The sequence below is a fragment of the Aythya marila genome (genome assembly GCF_965140915.1).
Source record: "Aythya marila genome assembly, chromosome: 1".
NCBI classification, from domain to species: Eukaryota; Metazoa; Chordata; class Aves; order Anseriformes; family Anatidae; genus Aythya; species Aythya marila.
In genome coordinates, this window is record NC_139042.1 from 109,812,350 (window position 1) to 109,824,299 (window position 11,950).

The window sequence follows — 11,950 nt, forward strand, 5'->3', positions numbered from 1 at the left end:
TTTACATCCATCTGCTGCCATTCCCAGAGCTCAATGCTCACACCACAGTCTTCAACAGACCATTGTATCCAATCCTTCCAGAGGTTTGTGTGTGATAAAAGATGTGGTTCACCAAATTAATTCCTTGAAAAGTAAAAAAAAAAAAGTTTGCTTGTTCGTTTGTTTGGTTTGGGTTTGGTTTGGTTTTGGTTTTAGAACTGAGTAGCACTGACTCAGTTCTTTCTGGGGTACTGTGCCACAGAATCTGACTTATAAGACTCAGGATGATGTTTTAGGCAGTGGTATGATTTACAGCGTGTGCTTCTGGCCACCTAGCAGCAGCATGCACCATGCACATGTATCATGTGCCTTGGCAGACTTATGGAAGTGGCCCTATTCAGCCAATCTGCTAAACCTCACCATATCAATATCCCAGCCACCGCCCTCTATTCCAAGGACGCTTTACTCACATGGGTTGCTTGATTGCAGTGCATGTCTTGCATCCACAGGTAGCTTGTGGGATGTCCTCAATGGTGAATCACCACTTCTCTGTACATTGCATCTCTCACAATTACTCTCAGTGTTTCAGATTCCTCACACTTATTCATCCTATTTTCTTCCCCTGTCCCACTGAAGAGGGAAGTGAGAGAGCAGCTAGATGAGCATCTGACTGCTGGCCAAGGTTAACCCACCACAGCCCTTTATCTGGCACCCAACATGGGTGATTTGAACTGGGAACATCTTGATCTGCAGTCAAATACTAACTAGTGGACAACACACCACAATGCAAAACTGCTCTTTTTAAGACTTTTCTTATAGCTGGAGAAGGTTCTTGCCCAGAGCAAAGATCAGGCTTGCCTCAGATCACCTCCTTGACTGAGTTTCCAAATATAATTATGAGTAGAAGAGAATCCAAAGCTTCTGCAAAATGCATGTGATTTGCAATTCTGCAGGCAAGGACAAGGCAGCTTATCAAGGCATTAAACATATTCAGTGAAACTTGGTTAAATAAATCACCTTTTAAATCAACCTTTGCCCAATCAAAGTCCATACTTACCTATAGGTACAGCCACAGGAGGGAGAGGAGCAAAAGAGAATTCCTATGAAGGCTTCTCCACACAGACATCACTGACATACAGGTAAGACATTCCTTTTTTTTTTTTTTGCTAATCTCTCTTCCCCTATAAAACTCCATTTAATGAACCTGATAATCTTGCGTGTAAAGCTTGCATGAGGTGAAAATAGTAGTAGTCAGCCCAATGTAACCTTCCTTCCATTTCTACATATGAAGAAATACTCTTTCCTCTAAAAGCTTACTCTTCCTTCACCTTTGTGTACCACTGGTTTAACACAAGGTCCCAGTGTTTGTCAAGAAAAACTGCTTTGAGCTGTAGTTGAGGTCAATATGATTTGATGCATACCAATGTCCAAAGAATAGGGTGGGCCATCCCTGTATGGAGTTAGTCCCAATGCAACTATGCATGGACTCAAAACAGCATTAAACACCTCACCATGGGGAACAAGTCATGATCTGCAGCCTTCCTAACCATGTATGATGAAATTCCCTATATTCTCCAGCTTCAGTGACATCTGTGTCAACTCTCTCACCTTCACACTTTTCTATGTGCTGCCCAACTAACCCTACCAATGCACTTTTGGCTTCAAAAACAATCTGTGGCACTGGTAACCAGAGAGGTGCTTCAGCAGTAGGCTGCTGTCTAGATCATGGAGAGACTTGACTGATTTTTCTAAAAAATAAATAAATATAAGTTTCCACATATATTATTCATATGAGTGATATAAATTAAAAAAATAATAATAATAAAATAAAATAGAATTGCAAGGAAATCTGTGCATGCAGACATGAATTTTCTTAGTATTCATTAGGTTGTGATTAATGTCTAATCTCTGCAACAGAACTTTGGCCTTCTCACAAACTTCTATCTGGAGAGAGAAAAAAAAATCCACCCAGTAAAACACAGATCATCAGGTTTGCTAATTACCTGGACTTTCCAACCACAGCAAGTAGTCATCATTCATCTTGTTCCTATGCAATCACAGATCTTTGGCAGGATTTCCTAAGACAGTGAACTTTGGAGTTGTTACTTGGCCACAACTCTCTCTTACTTTCCAAATCTAATACCCACCCTAATGATGCACATCACCTAAAATGGAGTTTCACTATATAATAAAAGCATAGAATAGGTTAGGTTGGAAGGGACTTCTGGAGGTTGTCTAGTCCAAACCCCCATGCAAAACCAGTCCAGCTTAGATGAGGTTGCTCAGGGTCTCATCCAGGTATCTCCAAGGATGGAGATTCCACAGCCTCTCTGGGCACTTGTTCTAGTATGTGACAGCGCCCAAGATTACAAAGCTGCCCTTAAGACCATCTAATGGGAATTATTACAGACAATCTTCATCTGTTTCCTCTCATTCTGTCAGTATTAACCTCCAAGAAGAATCTGTATCTGCGCTGTCAACACAATCCAGTTAGGTAGTTGAAGACTACGTAAAGATCATCTCTTTGCTTTCTTTTCCCAAGACTGAATGAACCCAGCTCTCTCTGCCTCTCTTGAAATATCTTGTGCTCCAAAATCTGAACCACTTCAGTGGACGAGCTCCAATATCTTAATGACTCAGAGAGTTCAAAACCAGGGACAGTACTCACAGGGGGTCTCACAAGTGCCAAAAATAGAGAAGCAATGCCTCCACTGACCTGTTGGCTACAGGTCAGATGCTCCCCCCTATACAGTTGACCTTCTTCACTGCAAAGCTACACAACTGACATTCAGCTTGTGTGTTTGTGTGTTGTCCTGCAAAACTGTCTTCTGGACAGCCAGAAGCCAGCCTGAATTGTTATGCATGGTCTAGATACAGTTTCTTTCCTGTTTTTCTTTGTTGAACTTCAAGAGTTTTCTGTCATGCCATTTCTCTAGACTGTAGAGGTCTCTCTAAATTGGTCCTTCCCTATCCTCTGTTCTATTGACCTCTGTCCCTCTGTTTGGTATTATCCATCAGTTTGTTGAGAATCTATTCTGTTTCTCTGTCCATGTCGCAAAGATATTAAACAGCATCAGCCACAGTAATCAGCCCTAAACAATGCCACTAATAGCCAGCCAAGAGCTGGATTAAGTATTATTGATCAAAACCTCCTGAACCTAACGGCCCAGCCAATTTTCTGCCCGTCTAATTAGATCCAGTCCATATGTCACCAAATCAGCTACATTGACTGCACAAGAGACTGTCTCAAAGGTATTGCAAAAGTTAAGGAGATCAGCATCCACTGTTCTCTGCCTGTCACAGAGCCAGTCCACTCATCATGAAGTTATCAGGTTCATCAGGCATTGTGAAAAACAGTAAAACTGCATTGCACATCCTCAAACAACTTCCTGGCCTTGACACATGCCTTGACACAGCCTCTAGGAAGATTTGTTCCTGAACATTCAGAGGACAAAGGTTGCTGCCTAATAGCAGTTCAGTAGCAATCCCCAGCATCAAGTCCTTAACCAGCTGGCCTCGACTTCTCTGGGAAAGTAACACAGCACCCTGGAGACACCAACTGGAAATTCTGCTCCAATCGTCACAAATTCATTGGGAAATCATTTGAATCAAACTACTGCCAACATTTCTGCAGCCTGCCACATCCAAAACCAAATCTAATTTCTTCCCTTCCTTTCCCACACAGTGTTACATGTTTATATTGATTGATGTCTCATTGCATTGTTAAGGTCATTATGGTTGGAGACAAAGTTTTGCAGACGGGCAGCAAACTGAGGCTTTATGGTCATTTCAGGATTCATTTGAAAATAGTAAGATAAGTATAGCAGCCCAAGTCCTCTGTTTCATTTCACACAGACAGACAGTATTAAATTACCTCTCCTCCAAGTGATTACCAGATGGCACATTCACACTGTCAGCAGGTGTATGCCTGGATATTCCACGCTTTTGTTAGACCTCATAATACAAACCTATATTACTATCTTACCAAAGTCTCACATATCACAATATACTTCGGTAAAATGTCTCTGTTAGCTCCTCTTCACAACAGAATCAGAGTCTTTTTATTAAGATTCTGAGGCAGAGGAAAACATGGGCAACTCCAAGAACTTTGACTCTACCAGTAACTTCTAAAGAAAACAGAAATAAAAAATTAAATACACCATTTTGTTTGGAAACTGAGATGTAGAGCTAACAAACAGCTGGAAAAGCTTTGTAGCTCTTGGAGACAAAGGTCTAGCTAGTTCCTTTAAAGTCTTTCCCTTCAACCTTCCAATGCAAGTCTGTCACCAAGGGTGACCTCGTCAACAACGCTCCAGTTACAATTTCTTTTCCTGAAGTTTAATTTTGTTTAGCTAAAATAACTAAGAGCAGTAATGCCTCATTAGTATGAGGTCCTTCCTTGATTCCACCTGCTCTTCCATCTGCACAGGTTGCCCAAAGAGGTTGTGGAGTATCCCTCCTTTGATATATTCAAATGTCACCTGGACGTGGTCTCAGTCAACCTGCTTTAGGTAGCCCAGTTTGAGCAGGAGTTGGACCAGATGACCTCCAGACACACCTTCCAACCTCTACCATCCTGTGAAAACTGTCTGTCACTTAACTTCTCTATAGTGTTCCAATATTTTGGTGCAGCCATTAATTTTCCTCTGTAAGACATAATTCTGTTGTTAAATTCTCACCTCAGTTTTCACCATCTTACCACAGGCAGACAACTGCTTTCTTCCAGCTCTTCATCTTGTTTAATTTGCTTTTAGATAGAGCCAAAATAAGCGAGGAGGGGGAAGGAAAAAGGATTAATTCCTTCTCCCTTTGTACAGCTGGATTTCCAGAGCAACAAAACTCCAAGAATTCTGAAGCAAATTGTCTCAGAATATATTTAGAGGGAACACATCTAGGTCAGCTTGCTATTTTTGCTCTCACTTACCTTTTCCATCCTGTTTGGTAGAGATGACTTCTGTTCTCCACCCCCGAGAATGTAAAGTGACCAGAAAAAAACAAAAGAGCTACGGATTCTCCCTGCATATTGAGAAGGACACAGCAGGACATCTCATCCGGAATGTGGAAAAGAACAGTCCAGCTGAAAAGGCTGGTTTGAAGGATGGAGACAGAGTCCTCAGGGTTAATGGCTTGTTTGTAGACAAGGAGGAACATACACAGGTACATCTCTGTTTAATCTGGGATCCACACCACTCCTCCATGACCCAGACCCACTGCCATTATGGAAAGCTTTCTCTTCCATTTTTATGGCATTTGCAGCTAGGAAGCCCAAGAGCTGAGTCAATTGCTCTGGATATCTCCCTGCATCATTTATCACCCACTATGGGCATGAAATGCCTTTGAGGTGCCTCCATATTGCATAAGCAGAGGAATGTGACAACAAAACCAGTAAAACAGTGTAATCCTTTCTGGAGAAATCTTATAGGTCAATCACTCTAGCACCTGCTTGCCATTTCACTTTCTTCACTACAGGTGGTGGAGATTGTGAAGAACAGTGGGAAATCTGTTGTACTTCTTGTTCTGGATGAAGCATCCTATAAAAAGGCAGAAAAGGAGGGAGTGAACTTGGAAGACCTGGGTCAAAAGGTGTCAAAAGGACAGCAGCAGAAGCAGCAGGCCACACCACCCATGGCCAATGGAGCAATCACTCCAGCTCCACAACCCCGGCTCTGCTACTTAGTGAAGGAGGAGAAGAGCTATGGCTTCTCCCTGAAAACCATAGAAGGTGAGAGCTCTGGGAGGGGAGATGGCGTATATGTGACAGCAGAGACAGAGGAAAACACTGTTGTAGGAGCACACAAACTGTTATTGCTAGCAGAGGGGAAGTAAGCAGTGAGGTGGTTTCAGATCCATCTCCAGCCCATTTCTGTACAGCATATGTTGTTTTTTTTGAGGAGCACATTTTTATGGGGTGCAGAGATCAACTTCTGCAGCACAGGCTTGAATATCAGACATAGATTAAAACTGCTGCTTTAAGTCCTGTTCTATTTCTCCAAATCACCTCAAAAACTACCACACAAGGTTCTGGACAGCTGTAATAGAAGGAAGACCAAATGCTTTTCCTGACTTATTTCATTTAAAAAGTGAGGAGTTTTCAATCTCTTTCACGCATGCCTATTTTTCCCCAAGGCCAGTCAACAGAATAGGTAAGCCTTCTAGAAAGCATCAACTCTATAAAGATGGTATTTATTTCAGAGCACAGTATAATTGAAAGGCCAAACATGGAAGCCTTCCAAACACAGGAAGTTCTGAAGTGTATAAAACAACATTAAACGCAGCTCCTCACTTCAAACTGCCAGAAACAAATAAATAAAAACTCTCAGCTATCTTCATCAGCCCTTTTGACAGAGAAATGCATGTGAAATATATGCAAAACCCTTTTGGTAGAGGAATAAGATTATTTGAGCTGCAGGCAATGAAAAAAAGAAAATGCTTTCCTCCCCCACAGAAGTGATTTTTCCAGGGTAGAATAAGAGACAGAGGTGTGACTACATTAAAGGTTTATAGTGCCACTACAATTTGCACATAAGCAGAGATCAAAAGTGTCTAAGGACACCAGGGCTGGACTTCCTTAACCATCAAATGCAGCCATGTTTCAGTGAATTACCCTGTGTACTGAGTTTTCATCTATTTCAGGTAAGAAGGGGTTGTTCCTAGTAGATCTGTCATCACAAGGAGCAGCTGCAAAGGCTGGTGTCCAGAATAACGATCGCCTGATTGAAATCAATGGAAAAAATGTGGAAAATGACACACATGAGGAAGTGGTGGAAAAGGTATTTGTTTGCATACTGATTCATCTCCTGTTCTGGCCCGCTTTCACAGCAACTTGTCAGGGTTACTGAGGAGACAGATCTGGCTAGTTTAAATGTTTCACTCTAAATCTTGGAAGCTACTGTTTGTGTATGATCAGCACGGCAGAGTACCCCTCTGCTCTGGTTGCGATGTCATGCAGCCTCTTGAATTGACTCTGAATGAATACTGCCATCAAAACAGGAAAAAAAAAAAAAAAAAAAAAAAAAAAAAAAAAGCTAAATAGGAGAACTATACTGTTGCCAAGAATCCTGTTAAATAAAACATGCTCTGTTTCTAGATGTCCTGGAAATACTCCCAATAGTAAGAGGACAGGACATCAGATGTGGCTTTCAGGGCAGGAAGAGGGGGAACTCTCTGATGATACAGTTAGCATGGAACAGGGTAAATTCATGTTTTTAGACAGCAGTTCCTTTCTCCTACGAAGAAGTCCACAATTAACGAAAATTAAACTGCAAGTAATTTCACTGCCTGGCCTCAGCTGCAAACAACATTGCTAATGAGGCTTCCAGCTTCCCACTGTTGGCATTGCTAAAGCACAGCTGGAGCTGAAGAGATTTCAGAGGGCCGTGAGGCAGGCAGCATGCTCTGGCGTGCCAGAAACACTATTGAGTGCACACTACTATGGAACCGTGCAACACTTCTGTTTCATGGGCTACTACAGCATCAGCTGCAGACTGATGTCAGTTAAGATCAGTGAAGAGGGCACCCATTAATCTAGAAAGGAACTGGAGAAAGACAGAATTAGAGAAAGAGGTTGAACAGACCCAAAAGACTTTAGAAACAGTAATAGAGGGATATGAAAGAGGACCAAGGGTACTCACACCATTAGCCTATCAGTATACCAGTTACTGAAGTAGCTACAATTCCTACATGTTGTTGAAGGGGTCTCATCTGACTGAGACTGTTCGTGTACTTATGCAGGTAAAGAATTCTGGAAATCACGTAATGTTTCTACTTTCAAACGAAGAAACAGACCGCTATTACACAAGCCAGAAAATGACACTGAACAAAGAGAGAGCCAACCTAGAACTGCTTCCCCTCAAACCACGACTTATTGAGCTCCAGAAAGGAGAAAATGGTTATGGCTTTTATCTACGTATGGAACAAAACACCGGTGGTAAGAACCAGATTAACACACAGGCCATGACTTTTGCTATACAGCTTATTCCTGTACAGGGTTTGCAAACCTCATTCTCCTTGTCTGGCTTCTTAGTACTCACCTCAAAGAAATCCTCAACAGACCTGTTGCAAACAAGACTACACTGGGGAAACTGCTTCAACCCTCAGTGAACAATTAGTCTTTACTATACAAAATAATGTTACACTTACCAAGCGTACTCCTTCACATTCATCTTTTTTCTTTTCTGATCTTAGATCATGTAATCAAGGATGTTGATTCCAAGAGCCCAGCAGCCAAGGCAGGTCTCAAAGATAACGATATCTTAGTAGCTGTCAATGGTGAGCGAGTGGATGCTTTGGATCATGAGAGCGTAGTGGGAAAGATTAAACAATCTGAGACCAAACCCACACTACTGGTAGTGGATAAGGAGACTGACGCCATGTACAAACTGGTAAGAAAATGCAAGTTACTGCTAAAGATTCATAATTCATCATTAAAAAGAGACAGAAGCAGCAACAAAACAACCAGTCTGCTCTGGCAGAGACTTCTTCATCTTGAAGCAAATGTCTAAGACGTACCCATACTTCAGCAAAATCAGAGCTACGTTGCTGTGTACCCTTTTGAAGAAAACACTGAACAAAGCTTATCACATGGATCAACATTCTAGTTTTCTACTTGAACAGAAAGTAACAGCAAAAAGTAGTTCATTGCAGTTTAAATCTGAATCATTAAAAAAGGTTTCAAATAAAGCATAGTTAGCATAAAAGCTACAAATTTTGTAGTAGAAGTTTCTATATTAAACTTTCCTTTGTCACTGTTTTTTCAGGCTCAGATTTCTCCTTATTCATACTACAACAGAGGAAAAGATCCAGCTCCAACTAAAACAGAGGAAAAAGTGGAGTTGCACAGTGAGCAGAAAGTGAACCACAAACCAAGAATCTGCAAGATGGTGAAAGGGCCTAATGGATTTGGCTTCAGTTTAAACATGGCCAAGAACAAACCTGGACTCTTTATTAATGAGGTACTAATGCAGGACAATGTACAACAAAAAGCCTGGGTAGTCTGTTGGGCAGTGTCCTCCCTTCCATGGTGTAAATGCATTCAAGAAATGCCACAAAAAAGACAAGTCTCTTCCTCCAGCTCACTTGGATATGAGCTGTAATTGTTAAAGTCAAACCGATATTGGAGGACCAAGATTAAATGTTAACACCAAAAAAAAAAAAACTCATTCCATTAGATACCTAAAAGGAAGCAGAATCCAGGTTTTGCCTCATTTTTATTTTTATTCATGAACTTGGCATGCTAAAATTAGTATTTTAAATAGGTATTTTTGAGCTATAGGTTTCCCTAAAGACATTAAGACGTCACCTGTGGAATTCAGTATGTCTAAGAGTCAAATTTCTGTTATCTCAAATTTTATCTATGTCCTTAGTTTTATTGAGGGGTTCCACTCATTAATAAAGAATCTGTCAAATGTAGTAAAGTTAAATTTAAGTTACTGCCAATAATACAAAAATTGTTTTTTCACCTTGTCTGTATGATTCTACCATGCCACCTATAAGGAAAGTTTATAAAAAAATCCAGATGCATCTTAAACCTCAAACAGATGGGTTCTATGTGGATAATGAGTAGGCCTATTACTTCTTCCAATCTATTTGTTTCCTGCCCCACACATCCCTCCTACCATGCTTATTTTGCTGTTACATAAACTAATAACAAAAAATGAGCAGTAACACAACAGTCTAGCTAGCCATAAGTTGCTAATGCATCTCCTCAAGTTTTATGCTAATATCAATTTGAACTTGCCTTTGCAGGTACAAAGCCACGGGCCAGCTGACACAGCAGGTGTAGAAAATAATGACTTTTTGGTGGAAGTGAATGGGGAGAATGTGATGAATGAGTCCTATGACAAAGTGGTGGCAAGAATCCAAAGTAGTGGTGACAAGCTAACAGTACTGGTGTGCAGCAAAGATGCATACAAATACTTCCAGGACCAGAACATTCCCATCACAGCCTCTATGGCAGATCCAATCCATGACACTTCTGAACCTGCTGCTTATGCAGAAACCATACCAGCAGAGTCCGAACGAACCTCCCCTGAACCAAGAGAAAGGGTGAGTAACATTGTATTTCACAGATGTTGAGGTACCATTTAGCAGACAGGAAAAGAACTTTTTTTACCTACTATGTATACCTGAGCTAGGATCTTTAACTTGTGTTGTTCTTTTCAAGTCAGTCTGTTATTAATAGGGAAGCTGTGATTTGATTATTGTAAACAACTCATCCTTTCCCGCACATACTGCAAGTGAGTATCTTTAATGCAAGATAAAATTGCAGAAAGAAACATACAGAGGATATTGTGAAATAAAATAATCCATACATTGTGAGCCTTAATGAGGCAATACAAATCATTAAAGTGCAGAAGAAAAAAAAAAAAAAAGGTGCTTAAATACACCAAAAAGCATAACCTGCTTCAGGGGAAACAAGGTGGAATATTTCAAAACAAATCATTTTGTAAAGAGCAATTGACAGGTTATGATGACAATTTCTAAGAAGTGTGCAGATTTTAAATTATCTTGCTCACATTATGATAGTAAAAGGAATCTGAAGCATGACACAAGTCAGAAAAACAGCAAGGTATTTCTTCTTGAAACAGTCATTTTGAACCCTCTGAGTGGTCAATCTTCAATACTTTTTTTTTTTTTTTTTAAATCATGCAAGAGAGACAGTCAGGGAAGAATAAGACCAATACTGCCTCCTATCTATTTTTCATTACCTTTGTCTGCAAGTGTCCAGCTGCAAGATTTTTTCAAAAGTTCCTTAGTCACCAAGCAGCATTTTGCAGATCTGAAGTCAGCAGCATTTTTGTGTGCAAATTCAGCAAATACAGGATTCAAACAATAGGAAATCCTTGTTAAACAATTTTCTCTGTTAAACATAAGTAACCAAAGAGCACTTCAATGACAAAAATCCCATTTGCTGGCTCATTTTGTCATCCAAACAAATGTATGATTAGTACAGATTAAAGCAAGAGGCCTTCATGACACTGCAGACTACCCAGCATGTTTATGAACTAAAAATAATTCAGAACTTATTTATTACTCCTCTGCAGGCAAGTTCATCCTCTTCTTCACATTCAGTCGCCTCAGCAGGAACAGACAACAGTGACGACACAAAATTCTGAGGAGTCAAATTATGATAAGATCAAATAAAAAGTCTTCCAAATACTCCTTCTTCAATCATTCTTTGTTACTACACCTCCAAGACTTGGCTACCCCTAGGAGACCTCCATACCTGTAAGGGACCACAATAACTTGCTGAAATGCAGCTGCCTGAAATAAGCACTTCAGTGTAACATGCAGTCATTTAACATGCTGCAATTGGCTTTCTGCTTTGTGAAGTGGGGAGTCAGTCATTTACATCCATAAAGGCTTTAATAAGTAGAGGTATACAGTTAAGCATGCTGTAGCAAAGGGAGAGAACATTTCATAAATTCATAAGTATCTGAGCCTTTTAAGGATAAGCTCTTAATAAAGAGTAACTGTTTCCTCGCCATCTCCCAGGAGAGGCAGTTCTCTTTGTAATCCAAGCCCATTAACTTGATCTCGGTGGCAACAATCTGTGCTATATTTATGGCAGTACAACCACTGTGATATGTCATGAGCTGATGTACGCTGTCTATTACACTCCTTTCTCCTACTAACACTGCAGAAATTTCTTTCAAACATTAAGCTAAATTCATAATTTGTAATGCAAAATCGTTAAGCACTACTCTCTCTGCCTACAGTTGTGGATCTTGGTAGTTAGAAGTGTAATTCAGTCACGCAAGTTTGTCTCATTCCAAGTTAATATCACATTGTCTTGGATGTGACATAAATGGCTCTGTAATACTGCTATTGTACTCTTTGCCTCCTTCCTGTACACCAAAGACAATACAGAAATAAATTGTTTATAAAGTGGTTATTTTTTTCCCCCAGGTCTTACCCTTATCACCTATGAGCTGTGTTCCAGAAGAATTTTATAACAATGTCTGTGAGAGTG

The 11,950-nt window shown here is 40.4% G+C and overlaps 1 protein-coding gene across 1 annotated transcript; it reads left to right on the plus strand.

Annotated features, from left to right (window-relative positions):
- The first annotated feature begins 998 nt into the window (after nucleotides 1-998).
- PDZK1 (PDZ domain containing 1) lies at nucleotides 999-11,868 on the plus strand. Its single transcript, XM_082784419.1, has 9 exons — nucleotides 999-1,118; nucleotides 4,925-5,136; nucleotides 5,449-5,701; nucleotides 6,613-6,749; nucleotides 7,711-7,906; nucleotides 8,164-8,360; nucleotides 8,736-8,930; nucleotides 9,724-10,023; nucleotides 11,022-11,868. The coding sequence occupies exons 2-9, from the start codon at nucleotides 4,927-4,929 to the stop codon at nucleotides 11,091-11,093; spliced, it is 1,560 nt and encodes a 519-aa protein (XP_082640545.1). The 5' UTR covers nucleotides 999-1,118; nucleotides 4,925-4,926; the 3' UTR covers nucleotides 11,094-11,868.
- The last annotated feature ends 82 nt before the right edge of the window (nucleotides 11,869-11,950 follow it).